The sequence below is a fragment of the Heteronotia binoei genome, chromosome 6, assembly GCF_032191835.1.
Source record: "Heteronotia binoei isolate CCM8104 ecotype False Entrance Well chromosome 6, APGP_CSIRO_Hbin_v1, whole genome shotgun sequence".
Lineage (NCBI taxonomy): Eukaryota > Metazoa > Chordata > Lepidosauria > Squamata > Gekkonidae > Heteronotia > Heteronotia binoei.
The window spans coordinates 126,629,616-126,651,673 of record NC_083228.1 but is presented as its reverse complement, the minus strand read 5'-3'; the positions used below and the strand labels follow the sequence as shown (position 1 = coordinate 126,651,673).

The window sequence follows — 22,058 nt, the reverse complement described above, 5'->3', positions numbered from 1 at the left end:
TGTGGCTTAGCAGCTGGGGGGGGGAGGGGTTGCTGAAAATTTCTGAGTTTGTGTGAAGGGCTGAAGGTGAAGGTGATTGAAGGTGATTGTTGCTGATTGATTAGGAGTTGCTGTGTTCCCAACCCTCTTTGCATTATTAAGCTGCGCCTTGCCAGAGCTCTTGTTCTGTGGCTCTTAGCCTGTGGCTCTTTATATATATATAAAAAAATTTGGCCACTGTGTGACAGAGTGTTGGACTGGATGGGCAATTAGCCTGATCCAACATGGCTTCTCTTATGTTCTCATGTCCCATCCCAGGATTGCCGGAAGCCAGCTCCAAAAGGCACCACTTTCAAAGTGGTGCCTTTCGCTAGACCATCTGGAAAGCCGGGAGGCGCCCAGAGGGCGCCCAGGGAGCTGCGGACGGGACGCGAGAGCATTCCAGATGCTCCCTGGGCACCCATGTCCTGCCCCTTTTCTGAGCACCGTCCAGAAGCTCCGGGACGCTCTATTTCCAGCCGGCTTTCTTTGGGATGGCTTGAGGCCGACCTAAAGCAGCCATCTGGTATCAGCCAAAGAAAAGTAAATAAATTCTATTATCATTAACACTCTCACACAAAATATCCTATATCAATGTACCCTTATGTACAGAACACCCATATTAAACACAGAAGAAGGCCAATAATGTAGTCTTAAAGTCTAAAGTTTCAACCAATAGTCCTTCAACTTCAGAGGAATCCTCGGTCCTGCAGCTCTTGCGGAAACCACATAGTGTTTCAATTCCAAAGTAGTCTAGTATACAGCACAACAGATAAGCCTTGTACACAGCAGTCTTGAATACAGCAATGAGGTAGTACTTTATATTCCCCCGTTTCACTAGAAGCTTTGACCAGCTGTGTTGGAAATAACAATATTTAAACATTCCAAAATATTTAAAAATCACTGAAACAACCTACACCTGTAGTTATACATACCTTTCAAACAGCACCTGGAGGCTGGCAACCTACACTTCTCTCTTGATAGAGCATTCCAGAATGTTGGTGCCATGCCCAAGAAGACTGCCTTCTTGCAGTTTTTATTGCACATCGTATGTTTTTATTGCATTGTTTTCTAATTTTGTAATCCATTTCTGTTTGCAGTTGTTTGTGCGCATTGAACCGTTTTTATTTCACACTGCCTGTTTTATGTATTCTACTATTTTCATTGCATTGCCCTCTAATTCTGTAACATGTTTCCAGTCTCGGTGAGAAAGGCAAACTCTAAATGAAGCAAATCAGTCAACAACACCATTGACACTGCTGGTTCACAGTTCCCTGTGTCTCATATCGGTAGAAAATGTGAGCCTGTTTCCTATACAAACAGAATCGCTGGAAACTGAGCTTGCATGAGATTGGCCTATATACATGTTTTACCTAAGGTTTGATGTTTACCCAACTTACACTTCAATGATCGTTGACATCCCATGACACGATAAGCAGATGCAGCCTTGGTTAGTACTTGGATGGGAAACCACCAAGGAACTCCAGGGTCACTACCCAGAGGCACGGTGGATAGTGAAGGTGGAGGGACAGTGGCTCAGTGGTAGACGGTGGCTCAGTGGTAGATGGGGAGGGACGGTGGCTCAGTGGTAGAGCATCTGCTTGGGAAGCAGAAGGTCCCAGGTTCAATCCCTGGCATCTCCAAAAAAGGGTCCAGGCAAATAGGTGTGAAAAACCTCAGCTTGAGACCCTGGAGAGCCGCTGCCAGTCTGAGAAGACAATACTCACTTTGATGGACCAAGAGTCTGATTCAGTATAAGGCAGCTTCATATGTTCATATATGAGGCAGGCAATAACAAAACACCTTGACTATTATTTTGCCTTGAAAACTATGGCAGGAGTGGCCAAACTTGCTTAACGTAGGAAGGAAGGAAGGAAGGAAGGAAGGAAGGAAGGAAGGAAGGAAGGAAGGAAGGAAGGAAGGAAGGGAAATAGATGGGAGGAGGCAGGAGGGAAGAAGAGGTCAAAAGAAAGCTGCCTTGGCTTGGAGAAGTAATTTAAAGGGAGAAATGCCTTCTCCAAGCCAGCCAACAGAGTGGTGGGGGCTTTGAGAGCCACAAAATATGTGTGAAAGAGCTACGTTTGGCTCCTGAGCCACTGTTTGGCCACCCCTGCTCTATGGGGTTACCATATATGATTTGATGGCACTTTCTATCATCTCTAGCCTCATCCCGGCATTCTTACATAAGACTGTCTCTATTTTTACTTGTTAAATGTTTGGAGGCATGGTGTCATCTCACCTTTCCCTGAAAATTAACAGACCAGCAGTTTTGTGGGCTTGACATCATGGCACAGGATCGTATCCTTCCAACGGAGCTGGAGTGTTACCTCCAATGGGTTTTCTCTACTCAGCTACCAATATACATTTCAGCAACCAGTTCCTTTTAGAAAATAAAAAGCTAATATGACTGAGATCGCTCTGCTTTCTGTTTCACACACTTCAACAGATCATGTTGAAGGCATAGGGAAATATCTTTAACTTTCCCCCCTCCTTTACGATGTGGCATGCAACAAAATTTACTCTTACCCTTACAGAAAATATGCAGGGACCGGAGGCAAGAAAATAAAAAGAAGAAGTGTTTAGCAAATATCTATCTATCTATCTGAGGCCAAGCCTAAACACTGTCAAAAATGTACAAGATGTATGACAAAGGTATTTCCCCCCCAAAAGGAAATGTGTTATTGGGTCTTATATCTACAAGATAACAAACCCAACCATTTTTCAGTTAGCCTGAACCTGCTAGGAAAGGGGAAAGAGGCTCTCGCCTTTTATATTTCATTTGACTTTTCTCCCTAAAACAAATAAATGGCACCCTAATTTATAATATGATTATAGTAGACAAGATAATCCATTACTCACAGGCTGTTTGCTTGTTTTATAGATAAGTGGCGCTAGAGATTAAGCATGTTTAGCTCTATATTTAAGCCTGGTTGACTGAAAACAGCATGACCTTCAGTCTAAACTGGTCAAAATGGGTGATCGTTTCAACTTTGTCTCCTCTCCTGGACATCTATTGCTAGGAGGAGGAGGAGGATTTACACCTGTCCCTCACTTGGAGTCTCAGAGCGGTTTACAGTCTCCTTCCCTTCCTCTTCCCACAGCAGACACCTTGTGAGATATGTGGAATTAATAGATATTTTTGTATCCTCTACTTTCCTCTACCCTCAGGAGCCTCAAAGCACCTTACAATCACTTTCCCTTCTTCTCCTTACAATCACCTTCCCTTCTTCTCCTCACCTTGTGAGGCTGGTGGGGTTGAGAGAGTTCTGAGAGAACAGTGACTGGCCCAAGATCACCTGGCAGGCTTCAGGTGGGGGAGGAGTGGGGAATCAAATCCAGTTCTCCAGATTAAAGCCCACCACTATTAACCACTGCACCATACTCGCTCTCTACTTCTGCTGCTACTACTACTAACAGTAGTAGTACTGATGTTAGTAATACCAGTCTTAATTTATAGGGGAAAAGCTAATTCTGCAGGGCAACATATTGGGAAGTAATGACCAGTCTTGGACTTGGATTGGAGAGAGCAAATGCTGACTCAGGCACAAAGATGATTGGGTAAATTTAGGCCTTTCACTCTCACCCTTGGATTTATCTGTGCATTTATTTAATTAAATAAGTCCCAGTTAGAGACTATAATGCCATAGAGTACACCTTCCAAAGCAGCCATTTTCTCCAGGTGAACTGATCCCTTATCACCTGGAGATCAGCTGTGATACCATGAGATCTCCAGCAACCACCTGGAGGTTGGCAACCCTAACTAGAACCAAACGCATTCGCACTCTCTTATAGGAGCGATTTTGCGGAGTCTCTTTTAAAACCAAGGCGGGGTGTCCATGAAATTATGTGTCCATGCAAACACAGCTCTATTCCCAGATGCATATGCAAGCATGTCTATTTCCTTGCTGAAAGGAACATAAACTCTAAGAAAAGCTATTCAGATGTTTTACACTGCTGTGACATTGCAGGGCGTCTATTTCATTTCCCAAGCACCTGACTCCCAAGTTGTATAAGTAAGTTACGGCGAGGTCTAGATGATACTTAAGATAGGCTGGACACATCATCAAAGCTCATCCCTGATATGATATGTCACACTATATGAAAGAATAAACATGGATCTCCTCTAACATTAGAGCTAACAGCTTCTAAATCATGCTGCTTTGATGCAAAAATATCTCAGGCCAGCTGGGAACAGGATAAGGGTCGGGAAGGGATGGGGTCCCATATCTCTCTCTGCTAGGGAGTCTTAAAAAGTCACCTCTTTATTTTAGCACGGCATAAACCAGGCACTAATGTTTCCCCCCAAAAAACAATCCTAACTTCAGATATAGATAGCTAAGGAGGGAGACGACAGAGGCTGTAGAACGTGAATACAGAGAACGAGTCTCAGTAGTCCACAGTAATCCATAACGCTAGAACTCAGGAGCATCCAATGAAGTTGATGGGCAATCGATCCAGACAGGCAAAAGGAAGAGGGTGATAACTGTGGAATTCACAGCCGGCGGGCGCAGCAGTGACTCCGAGCCCAGATGGCTTTAAAAAGGAATTAAATTCAGGGAAGACAGATTAACCGACGGCTAGCCTACTAGTCACTGCGATGAATGGGAACATCCATATGCAGAGGCAGTAAATCTTTGAGAGCCAGTGTGATGCAGTGTTCAGTGTGTCAGACTTGTAGAAAAATAGGTGGTGGAGCTCATCCAGGGATTGTTATGCAGCTGCACCTACTATTCAATGGACAAGGTGGGAAGGAGGAGGTGGAACTCTCAGAAAGGTTCAGGAGTTGCACTCCTGTGAGCTCCCACTGAATCCGAGGCCTGGTCAGACTAGGATCTGAAAAACTCAGGTTCAAATCTCCACTCTTCTGCTGACGCTTCCTGGGTGGGCCAGTCCTTGAGTGACCTTGGGCCAATATTTACATACTTACTTGTTAGAAACTCTGGTTGGGAAATTCCTGGAGATTTTGGGGGTGGAGCCTGAGGAGGGCAAGATTTGGGGACCGGTGGAACCTCAGCAGGGTATAATGCCATAGAATCCACCTTACATATGAACATATGAAGCTGCCTTATATACTGAATCAGACCCTCGGTCCATCAAAGTCAGTATTGTCTCTTCAGACTGGCAGCAGCTCTCCAGGGTCTCAATATGAGGTTTTTCATGCCTATTTGCCCGGGCCCTTTTTAGTTGGAGATGCCGGGGATTGAACCTGGGACCTTCTGCTTACCAAGCAGATGCTCTACCACTGAGCCACCGTCCCTCCCAAAGCAGTCATTTTTGTTTCCTCCAGAAGAACTTATCATTGTGGGTTGGTGATCAATTGTAATCCCAGGAGATCACTAGGTTCCACCTGGAGATGGGCAACCCAATGCCAAACAACACCCAAATAAGTGTTGTATAGTGGTTAAAATCTGAGACAAGGATTGGGGGAGGCTGGGTTCCAGTCCATGGCCTGCTATGACCTTGGGTTCGTTGCTGTCTTTCAACCTAACCGACTTCACAGGGTTATTGGGATGAAAGAGCCTTGTAGTCTTCCCTCAGCACCTTGACAGAAGAGCAGGATGAAAATTGGACAGGAATTCAAAATGGGCACTTCTGGGCGCTGCTGAAAGACAAGCGCCAGAAAAGCCAGTAGAATACAGAAGTGAGTTCAGGAATAATGGCGATGTGAAACATAACCAGTATTCAACATTACGATTAAATGACCAATTGTGGCTTTAGTTCCTAATCATAAACATATACTACCATTCCAGAGGGCCTGCAAAACGGAGCCGTTCCGCCAGGCTTTTGGCTGAGGCAGGCAGGCATCCTCGTACCATCTAACAGGCCTCCCTGCACTGACTACCATCCTGATAACATCCAAGACACCTATGATTCCCATCTCTCAATCTGTGAATTATGTTCATACCACTAATGCCGCCTTATTTCATTTTTATTTATTGGTCTGAACTATTTAATTTTTAACTGTTTTATTGTTCAACTGTTCTGTTGTGTTGTAATCTGCCCTGAGTCCATCCTGGGAAAGGGCAGACTATAAATTCGCAAAATAAATAACACTGTAAATGTTACACCGACCTGGAATATGAATCATATTCCAGGTCGGTGTAATAGAAGAAGAAGAAGAAGAAGAAGAAGAAGAAGAAGAAGAAGAAGAAGAAGAAGAAGAAGAAGAAGAAGAAGAAGAAGAAGAAGAAGATGATGATGATATTGGATTTATATTCCACCCTCCACTCCGAAGAGTCTCAGAGTGGCTCACAATCTCCTTTACCTTCCTCCCCCACAACAGACACCCTGTGAGGTGGGTGGGGCTGAGAGGGCTCTCACAGCAGCTGCCCTTTCAAGGACAACCTCTGTCAGAGCTATGGCTGACCAGCAGGTGCAAGTGGAGGAGTGGGGAATAAAACCCAGTTCTCCCAGATAAGAGTCTGCACACTTAACCACTACACCAAACTGGCTCTCCACACCAAACTGGCTCTCCTTGATGCCCTGGCTCTCCTAGATGCCCTCCTGGATGGCCAGGAGGTCGTTACGTTCGGCCTCCCAACATCTGTTGGCCGTCCCTGGCCCAAGAGATGCCCGCCTCGCCTCAACAAGAGCCAGGGCTTTTTCAGTCCTGGCCCCAACCTGATGGAATCAGCTCCCTATTGAGATCCGGGCCCTCCCTGGCTTATTAGCCTTCCGTAGGGCCTGTAAAACAGAGCTGTTCCGCCAGGCTTTTAGCTGAGGCTGCGGGCGTCTATTCTTGATCTGGTTGGCCTTCTCGGCCAGCACTGTCATCTGTGCCAGGAATTGGAATATAAACTGCCATCCCTATGAGATATCATGATGTGAGATGGCTAGGCTGGGCAATATGTGATGTCATGGTAATCTGAGTGCTGTTGGGTTGTCTGTTTATAAAATGTTTTTATTGCATTTTATTGTTTTATTATATGCTGTACTCCGCCCTGAGCCCTACAGGGAATGCGCAGAATACAAATTTACTAAAATAAATAAATAAATAAAATTAGGCCTCACCCCCCTGATGTAGCCAATCCTCCTGGAATTTTACAATAGGGTGTGTAATAAAAGCCCTGTAAACTCTTGGAGGACTGGCTACATAAGAGGGTTTTGGCCTCATATGCAAAAGAGTTCCTGCTACAAAAAAAGCCCTGAATACGATAAATTGTTTGGATAGTCATTGCACTGTGCATCTCCAATGGGAAGGTCTTCTCTCCTCAAAACTGCGCACTGACCCCACCTGTCATTATAATGGGGCAGGCGGAGTCACCTTCCCAGTATGCCATGAATTACAAAGAGGCATCATGAACAGGCCCATCCATCACTTTTGCTAAGTGTGGGGTTCCCCCCCCCAAAGAAGATTTCATATACTACAAATGCTGCTTCGATTGTTACTAGAAAGCACAAATTGGAGAGCTCAGGTACAGAAATGGCCAGAAGATGAATGAACATGACAGGTTCTCGAAAAAGCAAAACGTTGCTATTCTACAAATAATGTTGTCAAAACCAGGAGTGCCACAGCTTGTCTGGTTGTGGAATGCCATTAATAGCTCTCTTTGCTGGTAGGTCAAGTGGAGCGGGGGGGCAAGGAAGGCAGCAGCAGCAGGAAAGAATCAATAATATGTGTAACAAAATCAGTGATATGCAACCAACCGTGTGTGTGTGTGTGATGGTAATATAGAGACCTCAGTCGGATATAATGCCACAAAGTCCAGCCTCCAAACCAGCCATTTCCTCTGGGGGGACAGATCTCTGTTGTCTCAACTAGAATTCCAGGAGATCCCCAGGTTTCATGTGGAGGCTGGCAGCCCTAAGATCTGGCAGCGATCTCTGGATGACTTGATATCACTTGACTTGCATGACTCAAATGGACCAGGCTAACTTGTCAGCATTCAATAGAATCAGAGCTGGAAGGGACCTCCAGGGTCATCTAGTCTAACCCTCTGCACAATGCTGGAAATTCACAAATACCCCCCACACACACCCAGTGATACCTGCTCCATGCTTAGAAGATGGCAAAAAAACCCCAAAACAAAACAAACTCTCCAGGACTCCTGGCCAAATTGGCCTGGAAAAAAATTATTGCCTGACCCCTTTTTTGTGATATACAGAAAACACATTTTTCCAGGATTTTTTTTTTAGAACTGCAGCCTTACAGTGGATTGCAACCATAAAACCACTTCCCTAGAAGTCCATTCTGTAGACTTTACGAGGATTCTTAATACACCCACTTAGGATTGCCGTGATAATATACCAAAGCTGATCCTGATTTCCTTGAAGTAGGGGGAAAAAACCCAACCTTGTCAAGTAGCAGCATTCAAATTGAACTTAAAACGTGTTTGGGTTCCCTTTTTGAAAATAAGCTGAGGTGTGCCTACAAAAATCACATGGATTGCTGGTACATTTAGAGCAATGGTGTTGAATATTAACTTGCCAGTACTAGTATTCCCATTTAGTACTACCGTGTGATGAAGTGAGCAGAAAATCACCAACGTGTCTCAGTCATCTGGACTGAGTGAAAAGGGGCTAAAGCACATTGGTGGTGGTGGGAAATCCCATCAAATCACAGCTGACCTATGGAGACCCCATAGGGTTTCCAAGGCACGACACTTTCAGAGGTGGTTTGCCATTGCCTGCCTCCATGTTGCGACCGTGGTATTCCTTGGTGGTCTCCCATCCAAATACCAGCCAGGCCCGATCCTGCTTATCTTCTGAGATCTGATGAGATTGGACTAGCCTGGGCTATTCAAGACTGATTCCCCACTAACCTTACTCTGCTCTCACACTCCTCTTCTCTGCGGGGCTTCCATCAGATTTCACACTGTCTGCCCCAGGGGTGCAACTTGCTTCACCCTTTTTGCACGGCAAACAGAAGCTGTTTTTTAGAGGATCTTGTTTGCTGCGCAAAAGAGGCGGAGCTAGTTGCAGCCCCGGATAGTGTGAACTCTGACAGCAGCCCCGTGGAGAAGAGGAGAGTGAGAGAGGCATAAGGCTAGTGGGGAATCAGAGCAAGTCAGGGCTAAAGCACATTATCTGATAGCAACTGGTCTCTGTGTTTTGAATTTATTCACTGTAATTCAGGAGACGGATTTTTCAGCACCATTGCTACAAGCTGTTCTCCCAAAGTCATCTTGGAAGAGAAGCAAGTTTGTCTGTTCTTTATGGTATGGCTGTGATTTCCCTTCAATAAAAAGTACAATCTTGATCTTTTTTTTTTTTCCTTCAAAAAGAAGGAGCCTGACACATATTATACAAATGAAAAGACATTTTCAGTCGAATATGCCCTGATCCTATTGATCTCGGGGACGGTGACTGACAATTTCTCATGGAACAAAATGATTATATCGTAGTCACTACATTATAATCCCTGAGTCTGCAGCAGGGTTAATTCATTCAAAGGTTAATTCATTCAAAGAAGTACAGACCCGCACTATTGCGCTGGTGACCAACTATTGTTAGAGACATGATCATGTACCACATGCTTGTTTTGAATAGTGCTTGTATCATGTCCAGGGGTGGGATTCTAGCAGGAGCGCCTTTGCATATTAGGCCGCACACCCCTGATGTAGCCAATCCTCCAAGATCTTACAAGGCTCTTTTTTTGTAATCTCTTGGAAGACTGGCTACATCAGTAGTGTGTGGCCTAATATGCAAAGGAGCTCCTGCTAGAATCCCACCCCTGGACATGATACAAGCACTATTTAAAACAAGCATGTGGTACAGATATGGACCAATATGGAACACATAGGACATGAGAAGCCTGGATAATCGGTTGTGTTGACTTACACTGTGTCATCCTCGGGAAGCCTCAATGAGGAAGATAAACTATAAATAAAATAACTTTAATTGACTCTAGGCAAGAATCAAGAAAATTCTAAGCAGATGTTCTTTATGCATGGTGGGGGGGAGAGGACAGTGCTTGCCCTCCATGGTTTGGATCTATACACGTAGACCCCAATGGGATGAACAGTGATGTCATCCAATACCCCCTCTAAGCTGTGGAGTCTTGTGAGCAAAAATTCTACTTTGTGAGCTATTGGCATTAAAGTTTGAGCAACTGTATAAATGAGTTTGCCATTTTTCCTGAGCTAAGACAAAAATGTGTGAGTCAGAGGTTAAAGAACTGTGAGCTGGCTCTCACTAACTTCGCTTAGAGGGAACACTGATGTCATCCTATCCTTATATACCCCATCTTTTTTCAGCATGTGGGAATTTTGATCCAGTGTGCAGGGGAGGCACAAAATGGATGCCAGAAAATGGCTGCTGCCCAAGGTGAAGCCACCCACAAAAATGGCTGCTGCCCTGCCGCTAACCTTCAGTCACATGGTTAAGATCCTTGTGTTGTGGTGGCAGCTGCTGCCCAAGCAACATTGCTTATTTTATTTATTTATTTATTTATTTATTTATTTGTTTGTTTGTTTGTTTGTTTGTTTATTTGGGATTTATATCCCGCCCTTCCCACGAATGGCTCAGGGCGGCTTCCAACAATTAATCAAACTTAAAAGTAAACAATTTCAAATATAAAACAGTTAAATAATTTAAGCAGTTAAAACATTAAAACAGAGTAATTCAATTTCCTATGAATAGATGGCTGGCCAGTTTCCTCAAGTTGTTATCCTAGCTAAATGTAGGCTAGGTATAGGCTAGCCGGAAGAGGGTCGTCTTACAGGCCCTGCGGAACTGCGCCAAGTCCCGCAGGGCCCTCACCTCTTCCGGCAGCTGATTCCACCATACGGGGGCCATAACGGAGAAAGCCCTTTCCCTGGTGGCTTTCAGACGGGCTTCTTTTGGCCCGGGGATAGTGAGGAGATTTTGTGTTCCTGACCTCAGTGCTCTCTGGGGAACATGTGGGGAGAGACGGTCCTTCAGGTAGGCAGGTCCCAGGCCATATAGGGCTTTAAAGGTAATAACCAGCACCTTGTACCGGACTCGGTATATCACTGGAAGCCAGTGCAGAGTCCGGAGACCCGGCTGGATGTGTTCCCACTTTGGGAGACCCAATAACAGCCGGGCCGCGGCATTCTGCACCAGCTGCAGTTTCCGGGTCCGAGACAAGGGCAGCCCCATGTAGAGGGCCTAAAATCTGCACAGCCAATGAAATTTCCCATGGCTAGTCAGAAGCCTTGCCAGACAACCCCCTGGCCCTGCCCACTTTCTAAAAATACTTGGCGGGCACAAGAAAAGGTGTTGACTAGAGCCATGGAGCCCCCAAGCACCACTTTTGAGGACCTTTGCTCTATGCAGATACAGGAATGGATGTCCTTCATTCAGAACGATGACGAGCCTCTTCTGGAGGAAGGCACCTTGTATCAGAGGAGGGCTCTGCATGCAGCCGAGTGGAGTTGTAGAGTCCAGTCCTTAATGGCTAATGATTGAGGGATCAAGAACAGCTAGTAAAATTACAGTCCTCACCAGCAGGGGTGGAATTCTAGAGGAGATCATTTGCATATTAGGCCACACACCCCTGATAAAAAAGAGCTATAGTGGGGGGATGGCCTAATATGCAAAGAAGCTCCTGCTAGAATTCCATCCCTGATCACCAGGCATAGAAAAGAAGTCCACATAGAGCTCCCAACTATAGCCTAGATCATCCTAAATTTTCTGCTAGGCTGCCTAGCAGGACACAGGGCATTCTGGGAGGACAAAGTGGGATGTGTTTTGCTATACACAGCACCTATTATTGGCAGAAGGAGAAAGAAACAGCAAACGAGGTCCTTTCAATTATCCTGCCTGGACCAATGCATATTGATTGCTTCAAACAAGTGGGAGGATACAAGTGATCTAAATAATTACAATTGGTATGGAACTAGAACTGCCTCATGTTTGGCGACCTTTGAAAGCTTCATTCCTGATTCCCACCCACCCCCGAGATGTAGTGGAAGACATTTCAGTCATTGCAGAGTTGCGTGTGGCAGGCAGCATCAATGGCCCTATCCCTATCCCTATCCTACAAACATACTGGCCTTTTCTGTCCAGATGTGGATGGCCCAGGCTTGGCCCTGGCAAGTCCTTGGACTAGAAAAGTCCAGGGTCACCAGGCAGAGGCAGGAGCTGGAAAACCACCTCTGTTCTTCTCTTCCTTTGAAAATCCCACAGGCAGGGGTGGAATTCTAGCAGGAGCTCCTATGCATTTCAGGCCACACACCCCTGATGTAGGCAATCCTCCAAGAGCTTACAAAGGAGCTCCTGCTAGAATCCCACCCCGCCTATAGGGTATGTTGGCTGCGACATGATTGCCTGTGCTTATGTATATCCCACTTTTCCCCACAGTGGGGACCCAAAACAGCTTACAGTGTAACTCTTCCCCTCCCCCTCACAATAACTGCCTTATGGGGTGAGTTAGCTTGCAAGAAAATGACCAGCCCAAGGTCAACCAGTGAGCATCCATGGCTTGCTAGGGTTGCCCATTCTCTGTGACTTGGGATATTCCTGAAGATTTGTGGGTGGAGCCTGGGGAAGCAAGGGACTTCAGCAGGGTATAATATCATAGTCCAAAACTTGTTTGTTTATTATATTTATATCCCACCCTCCCCTGTCGGGCTCAGGACGGCTAACAGCAGTTAAAATACACAAAAGTAAGTATACAATAAAATCATAAACATCATTAAACATCTTAACATATACATTACAATTTTTGTCCTTAGATGGTGCTGTTATTGATTCTTAATTAGCTGTAATATCTTTAGATGTTGCTATGCACCTTATGTTTCTTTCAGAGCAATGTTTCTTGGTGAAGTGCTGGACACCTCCATTAGGTGTTAAAGGCCTGCTTAAACAGTTCTGTTTGTTAATCATTCATGTAAGGAGTATTAGACCTGTGGAACACGGAGGCTTCAGTTGTTGAACTACATTTCACCTATCCCTCTGGAGCAGAGCAATCACTTTTACAAGGAGTGTGTTTTTTCTTCACTACGCTATTCTCGGAGCTTAAATGGGCATCAACATTAGAGTGTTTGTAAGTCATTATTCACAGTTTATCTTCAGTGTTACTCCACCTGAAGGTGGGCAACCCTACGGCAGAGTGAGGATTCAAACGAGGGTCTCCGAGTTTCTAAGAACATAAGAACATAACAGAAGTCATGTTGGATAAGGCCAATGGCCCATCCAGTCTACCACTCTGTATCATACAGTGGCCAAAAAAGAAAGGAGGTTCACAAGTGGGGCTAGAAGCCCTTCCACTTTGCCCCCACCCCCCCCAAAGCACCAAGAATACAGAGCATCACTGCCCCAGACAGTTCCAATAATATGCTTTGGCTAATAGCCACTGATGGACCTCTGCTCCATATTTTTATCCAAACCCCTCTTGAAGCTGGCTATGTTTGTAGCCGCCGCCACCTCCTGTGGCAGTGAATTCCACATGTTAACCACCCTTTGGGTGAAGAAGTACTTCCTTTTATCTGCTCTAACCCTACTGCTCAGCAATTTCATTGAATGCGCACGAGTTCTTGTATTGTGAGTACTTCTTTCTCTACTTACTCCATCCCATGCAAAAACCTCTATCATGCCACCTCGCAGTGGATGTTTCTCCATGCTAAAGCGCCCCAAGCATTTTAACCTTTCTTCATAGGGAAAGTGTTTCAAACCTTTAATCATTCTAGTTGCCCTTTTCTGGACTTTTTCCAATGCTATAATATCCTTTTTGAGGTGCAGTAACCAGAATTGTACACAGTATTCCAAATGAGACCACACCATCAATTTATACAGGGGCATTATGATACTGGCTGATTTGTTTTCAATTCCCTTCCTAATAATTCCCAGCATGGCGTTGGCCTTTTTTATTGCAACCACACACTGTCTTGACATTTTCAGTGAGTTATCTACAATGATCCCAAGATCTCTCTCTTGGTCAGTCTCTGCCAGTTCACACCTCATCAACTTGTATTTGTAGCTGGCATTTTTGGTCCCAATGTGCATTACTTTGCACTTGGTCACATTGAACCTTATCTACCACATTGACGCCCACTCACCCAGCCTCAACAGATCCCTTTGGAGTGCCTCACAATCCTCTCTGGTTCTTACCACCCTGAACAATTTAGTGTCATCTGCAAACGTAGCCAATTCACTGCTTACTCTCAACTCCAAATCATTTATGAACATGGGACCTAGTACTGAGCCCTGCGGCACCCCACTGTTTTCAGCATAGCATCCAGCATAGCGTCTAATCCAAGACTCTAACCATTACACCATTTTGGATCTCTAAGAGGACAGAAAATTATACGGTGGAGCATGGAGGATCTTACTATAGCAGCTGCTCCACAAGCTGCCACAGCTATTGAGATTGTTGAGACCGGGGTGTTAGTTCAGAAGGTAGAAATACATCATTGGGTAAATTGAAGTGCTAGGACTTTGGCTCGACAGAAAGTGGTAATTCTCGGTACATTTATAGGTTAGCTATGTTTAATTATACAGTGTGCTTAGCAGATGGAACTTCAGCTCTGGAGGCCTACAGGTATTTGGAACACACGTTCTCCCACAGCAGGTGTGGGTGCTTATAAATCTCCCTCTTCCCAACCTCCTGTTCTGTCAACCAAATATAAATTACAAACCCTCTGGGCTTGGACTGTGTCATTTCTGTGCTCCATTCAGTTCCTTGCACTAAATAAATGTTAAACAGCAGGAATCAGCAGAGCTGTATGTATGTAGTCTTGTGGTAGCCACACATGTGCTTACCAGACCAAAGGCATTCCCAGCTGGCAACAAAGAATTACATAACAACTAGGGTTGCCAGCCTCCAGATGGGGCCTGGAGATCCCCAGAAATTACAACTGATCTCCAGGAGGCCAAGACAGTTTTCCTAGAGAAAATGGCTGCCTTGGAGGGCAGATTCTCTGGCATTACACCCTGCTAGGGTTGCCAAGTCCAATTCAAGAAATATCTGGGGACTTTGGGGGTGGAGTCAGGAGAAATTAGGGGTGGAGCCAGGAGCAATGGTGTGGCAAGCATAACTGAACTCCAAAGGGAGTTCTGGCCATCACATTTAAAGGGACCACACTCCTTTTAAATGTTTTCCCTCCATTGGAAATAATAAAGGATAGGGGCACCTTCTTTTGGGGTCCAATCTTTTTGAAACTTGGAGGGTGTTTTGAGGAGAGGCACTGGATGCTATGCTGAAAATGTGGTGTCTCAACCTCAAAAAACAGATCAATTTTCCATTATATTCTATGGGAATTGGTCCCATAGGGAATAATGGAGTGCCCAGCAGAAATTTCCCTCCCCCCACCCCACTTTCTGATGACCCTGAAGCGTGGGGAGGGCCTTCAAACCAGGGGATCCCCTGCCCCCACCAGGGGATTGGCAACCCTACACCCTGCTGAGATCTCTCTTCTTCCAAATTCCACCTTTCATGGTTCTGCCCCTCCCCAACCCCAATCTCCAGATATTTCCCAAGTCTAAAAACAGAGGGCGTTTTCACATTAGCGTTTACTCCGGGGTGGCATCCCATTTACCTCCGGATCTTTTGCTCGATTTCGCACATGTTGCTCCGCGGTCACAGTTTGATCCGGGGCTTCAGCAGTTTCACCCCGCAGTATCTGGATGTGCATGTTAGCGGAGTTTCCTAAAACCTGCGGATCCACACCGGATCCACTCCGCGGAGTTTGTTGTGGGAAATTCATCCCATCCCGCATCGACTGCTTTGTGGGGGATTCTCTATTACGTTGTTACGTTGTTATGCAATTACGCAACTGGAATTGCGCTTAAAAAAAAAAAGATTGACAGGGCATCGAAGTCAAGTCGATGCCAGTGCGAAAACGATTTGAGCCGGGGCTTCATGGAAAGCGACTCCGCAAAAGAGACAATAGTACGAAAACGAGGGAAATGGTCCGGACATAATTGCTCCGCGGAATTTCGGTAGCAAACGCTAAGTGCGAAAACGCCCAGAGTGAATTCAGTGTTGTAAAGCTAGATTCTGACACTGTGAAGCCTCTGCAACTGATGACCCTACAAGCCAAACACAGTTCAAGAGCTAGAGACTGTATCACCAGTAGCTTAATATAAGAACACTGCAATCCAACACACATGCCTTCTAAATCCTCTGAAGTCAGTGGGGTTCGACAGGTATAACTCTGCATTAGATTGCTCTGCAAATTTCTCGTTTTGTTCACTGGGCTTTTTTTCCGGAATAGCATACCAGAAGAAGTCCAAAGACCTCCCCAGTTGCCATTGGGCTTGCAAATGGGTCCTATTCTGGAGGACCTTGATCTACAATTAATAGTGGGGAAACTGTAGCAGTGTGGAACAGGCCACTGTATTGTGGCCTCTTGCGAGTTATTTTCTTGTGCTTATTGGTGTGATTGATGTGTTTTATTGTGTTGTTTGCCTGGTGGTATTTTGCTAGCCACCTTGGAGCTTGGGTTGCCAGACTCCTGGTAGGGCTTGGCAATCTACCAAGATCACAACTGATCTGTAGACCACATAAACAAGTTCCCCTGGAGAAAATTGCTGCTTTGGAATTGATGACATCACACCCTGCTGACCCCCACCCCCCTACCCTGCCTCATCACTTCTAAATCTGCAGGAATTTCTCAGCACATCTATGTATCTGCCTCTCTGTCTATCTATCTGTTCGTCTGTCTGTCATCCATCCATCCATCCATCCATCATCTATGGCCTTTTTTTGTGTAAAAAAAAAAGCCCAGCAGGATCTCATTTGCATATTAGGTCACACCCCTGATGTTACCATTGTTTCACACAGGAGGGCGTTTGTAGAAAAAGCCCAGCAGGAACTCATTTGCATATTAGGCCACACCCCAATGCCAAGCCAGCCGGAACTACATTCCTGTTCAGAAGAAGCTCTGTATCTATCATCTACCTACCTACCTGTCTGTCAGTCAGTCCTGTCTTAATAATAAACGTGATTTTTTGGGGGGATGCAACATTGTAGGTATTGTCAAGGGCCCACTAAGCTAGGCTGGTGGGTTGTAAGTAGAAATGAGAAGTTCTTTTCTATTCCATTCCTGGATTAGCACCTTGAGGTCTAACACATTTATTCAACCATGAATTTTCATGACCGAGAGCCTACTTTGTGACAAGGTCAGACATAGCGTTGCCAGCTCTAGGTGGGGAAATATCTGGAGATTTAGGGGAAGGGGTGGAGCCTGTGAGGGCAGAGTTTGGGGAAGGGAAGGAACTTAGCAGGGTACAGTGCCATGGACTGCACCCTCCAAAGCAGGCGTTTTCTTCAGAACTGGTCTTGGTTGTCTGGAGATCAATTGTAATAGTGGGACATCTCTAGTTCCCACATGGAGGTTGGCGGACCCGAGTCACACAAGTTATTGTTTCTGCCAGCAGCCATTCCATCTTCTGAAGAGGAGGGCAAGCTAAGATGGTGACTCCCCTTCAGTTGGGACCAAGTGCCATCTGTCTCCACCCCCTCCAGAAACTGGCTCCCTCAATGGCCATTCCATATGGACACAACAGAAGCATTCTATTCTATAAGTTACCTGAGACAGTCCTCAAACCTGTTGTTTTCCCTCTTCCCTTCGGGTCCCCTTCTGCCTTTTATGTTGTGTGTACTGTATCATGTGTGTTATTTTCCATTGTAAACTATCCTGAATCTGACACCCGAAAGGAGGTATATAAACATGTCCGCTTATTCCCTGTTTCTTAATTTCCTGAGAGGCTCCCCTCCCCCCAACATCTGGGCTATTTCAGTGAGTTCAAGAACACAATTTTAGAAATTAAAATTACGGCCTGAAACAATCAGCCATCTTCCACACAGCAGCAGGACCGAAAGCTAATGAGTCTTCAAGATGATGAACCTTGCCAGGATTGGAGGCAGGCCTCTGGCAAGTTTTATGTAGCTTGTTTTAGCCCAGAAAACAAACATATCATTTCCAGGATTTCCATTGGATTAAACTGAAGTGGAAGTGGTTCCTTTTTCACCAAAAATGACAGAGACAAATGGTTACATTACCGTGAGAGTTCCTTTGGCAGAGTAAGCAGCATAGGAGTACAGGAGGTCTTGGCTATGAAGCTTTTGGGTCTCTTCGTTACAGGGCTGTCCGCTAGGAAAAAAACATTCACCCGTGCTTTTCAGAGTCACTGTATTTGGAGAAGAGCCTGGCAGGTCAAGCAGGACAGAATAATTTACGAGCTGGACGTCTTCGAGGCCATAGGATGACCATTGAACAAAAAGCTTGGTGGCAATCTCTCCACCTTCTTTGGCCGGTGACTCCATCAAATCTCTGAGGAGGAAATAAACAACAAAAAATGGATTAACAGGTTGATTCCCCCCCCCCATTGCACGCAGTGACAAAGAAGGTGTTGTTTTTTTTTCCCCACCCACCCCTAAAGCAAGACCTGGGATCCAGCAATAACATAGGCTTGGATTACTTGCAGTGTTCCCTCTAAGCTGAGTTAGCGTGAGCTAGCTCACAGATTTGTAGCCTCCAGCTCACACCTGTTTGTCTTAGCTCAGGAAGGATGACCCCAGAGCACAGTAATTTATGCAGCAGCTCACAACTTGAATGCCAGGGGCTCACAAAGTAGAATTTGTGCTCACAAGCCTCTGCAGCTTAGAGGGAACATTGATCACTTGGTAATTTCTGCAGATAGAATTTCCATCCCCGCAGTGGGACTTCCTGGCCTCCCTCTAGGGTTGTCAGCTCTGGGTTGGATATATGGGGGGATGGAGCTTAGGAAGGTGGGATTTCGCAAGGTACAACGTCACACAATCCATCCTCCAAACTATTTTCTCCAGGAGAATTTATCTTGGATGTCAGGAGATCAGTTGTAATACCAGATCTCAAGGCCATACCTAGATGATGACAACCCTGGCAATGTCCCAGATTGCTCCCCCAAGTGCTGCACCCAGGGGACAGAAACACTAGGAAGTGCAAGGTTGGAGCTGGAGGGTCTGCAGCAGGAAGAATGAGTCAGCAAAAACCGTCCTCCCTTTCAATTTGCAGAAATCTTCTATTGGATCCAAGCCAGAGCAGATTTTATATTTCTTGTGTACAATTCTTAACAATGGCATTGCAGCATATTGGAATGGAATTACTAAGGGACTACAATCCCCAACAGCCTTGGCTCTGACCTAAGTATTAGGCGCCTTACTCCTGAGGGGAGGAAGGAGACGGCAGGAAAGAAGAAGAAGATTGATTATGGTGATGAGTTTGGATGTACATCCTGCCCTCCACTCCAAATCTCAGAGTGGCTCACAATCCTTTCGCTTCCTCCCTACAACAGACACCCTGTGAGGTGGGTGGGGCTGAGAGAGCTCTCCCAGTAGCTGCCCTTTCAAGGACAACTCCTGCGAGAGCTATGGTTAACCCAAGGCCATTCCAGCAGCCTCAAGTGGAAGAGTGGGGAATCAAACCCGTTCCTCCCAGATAAGAGTCTGCACACTTAACCACTACACCAAACTGGGGGGGGGGGGGAGAGAGGGAGGGTTGCCACTCCAAGCCTGACAGCCAGTGGGCATTTAGGGGAGCCTCATTGAGAAGGACAGACTATAAATAATATAAATCAATAAATAATTCTCAAAAGGAGTGAGTGCAAAAGGAGAGGGCAGTGAGATTTGTGAAGTGGAGGAAAAGGGTCAAGGTGTGAGTTGCAAGGTGGGGGAAGCATAGTGGATACATCTGGCTCAGAACAAGGAATATTGTCTCTAAACTAAACAAGGGGGTGCTTTGTTGCACAAACTAACCAGTGAGGAGGGGTAAGCTGTAGGACAGGAAATGGCTGCTGAAGTCCTGGGACTCCCCCTCACTACCTCCGTTTTGGATCCCTGTACACTTGCACATCCTTTATCAAGAATCTTACAAATCTTTCCCCACATTATAAAGAAGCACAACCTTACAATATTACAGCACGAGAGAGCCATTGGCCGGCAAGATTCAGAAGGCTTTTGCATCTGTCAAAGAAGAGTTTCAGAACTTCTTTATTCCTGTGGCCATCGCTACATCTTCTAACAGCAAATCCTACATTTTAATCACTCTCTTATTTTACCTTCCGTCGTATATCTAGGATGCAGATTTGTTTAGGGTTGCCAGGTCCAATTCAAGAAATATCTGAGGACTTTGGGGGTGGAACCAGGAGACTTTGAGGGTGGAGCAAGGTTGTTACAAGCATAATTGAATTCTAAAGGGAGTTCTGACCGTCACATTTAAAGGGACCGCACACCTTTTAAATGCCTTCCCTCCATTAGAAATAATGGACAGGGGCACTTTCTTTGGGGGCTCATAGAATTGGACCCCCTGGTCCAATCTTTTTGAAACTTGGCAGGTGTTTTGAGAAAAGGCACCGGATGCTATGCTGAAATCTGGTGCCTCTACTTTAAAAAACAGCCCCCCCCACAAAGCCCCAGATACCCATGGATAAATTCTCCATTATACCCTAGGGGAATCGGTCTCCATAGGGAATAATGGAGTGCCCAGCAGATGTGTCCCCCCCCATTTTCTGATGACCCTGAAGCGGGGGGAGGGCCTCCAAACTGGGGGATCCCCTGCCTCTACCAGGGGATTGGCAACCCTAAGATTTGTACACCTCCTGAACAGGGGTTGTTTCATTACGAATCACCACTGCTTCTCTTTTCAGGCATTTCACCCGTCTCTGACATTACATTTATGGCACTCCTATTTTACATACCGGAACAGGCAGGTAACACGCAGTGCGCTCAATCACCATTATATCTGAAAAGGGCAATGTGCACATTTTGCTGCTTCAGTGCATAATACCCGAACACTGGATTCGGTGTATGCATCTGTGTTTACTGTTGCTGCAGAATACATGTGTTGCCCTTTTCAAACAAAAATGGTGATCACGGATACTGAGATGATCACCTATTGCCTGCTGACCTGGTACACGAGATACAGGCATCAGAAATGTAATGCTCGAAAAGGGTTCTCGTCACAATTTTTAAAAAGGTACATCCCATGTGTCCTGCATCTGCATCATGAGGAAAGGTTTCTGTTGGTATTTCAGGGTATTTCAGTGAGCTCCCCTTTGCACTGCTGACTCAATAAATGGGGCTGCCAACCTCCAGATGGTGGCTGGAGATTTGCTATTTCAGTTGATCTCAAGGCTTTAAACCTCTTGGGGCTCTTTCTTTGCTATTGACTGGATCTGCTGAATGCCGGTTCATGAATGAAAAATCGGAAACTATATACTGATTTTAAAAATTCTTGCAGAGTTACTGATATTGCTACATGAAATGGGAACAGTAGATTGATATCATGTCTTTGCAGGGCTCCCACTGGGAAGAAGTGTAATATGAAACAAGTTCTCAGTCGACTCCTTGTCCGGGATACTCTTTGGAGGGGGTCTCAGTACCCTAAGAAGTGAAGACTGTACTTTATTGGACATTGGGATTTTTTCCCCTTTCGGTGGCATTTGTGTTTATATCAATATAGAGACTTTTGGTCTTATGAGCATACTGCCTTTTTGGTGTAACTCTGTAAGATATACTATTCACATATACCGAAAGTCTGGATAAACAGTACATTGAGATCATGGCATTTTTTCATAGCAGGAACTCCTTTGCATATTAGGCCACACACCCCTGATGTAGCCAATCCTCCAAGAGCTTACAAGACTCTTAGTACATGGCCTACTGTAAGCTCCAGGAGGATTGGCTACATCAGGGGTGTGTGACCTAATATGCAAAGGAGTTCTCTGTACAAAAAAAGCCCTGATTGAGATTAATATTAATTATAACTTTTGCATTTTGTTATTTGGGGTTATGATACTGGTTACAATCATAGAATCACAGAGTTGGAAGGTACCTCCAGGGTCATCTAGTCCACCCCCCTGCACAATGCAGGAAACTCACAAATACCTCCCCCTAAATTCGCAGGTTCTTCATTGCTATCAGATGGCCATCTAGCCTCTGTTTAAAAACCTCCAAGGAAGGAGAGCCCACCACCTCCTGACAAAGCCTGTTCCACTGAGGAACCACTCTTAACGGTCAAAAAGTTTTTCCTAATGTTGAGCCGAAAACTCTTTTGATTTAATTTCAACCCACTTATTTGGTCCTACCTTCTGGGGCCACAGAAACAATTCCACACCATCCTCTATATGATAGCCCTTCAAGTACTTGAAGATGG

At 45.4% G+C, this 22,058-nt stretch overlaps 1 protein-coding gene across 1 annotated transcript in view; it reads right to left on the bottom strand.

Annotated features, from left to right (window-relative positions):
* The window catches only part of NAALADL2 (N-acetylated alpha-linked acidic dipeptidase like 2), a 937,215-nt gene that overhangs the window by 498,229 nt on the left and 416,928 nt on the right, over positions 1-22,058 (bottom strand). The window contains exon 3 of the mRNA XM_060242532.1: positions 17,927-18,197. Coding sequence (XP_060098515.1) covers positions 17,927-18,197 — 271 coding nt within the window. The remainder of the gene's footprint in view (positions 1-17,926; positions 18,198-22,058) is intronic.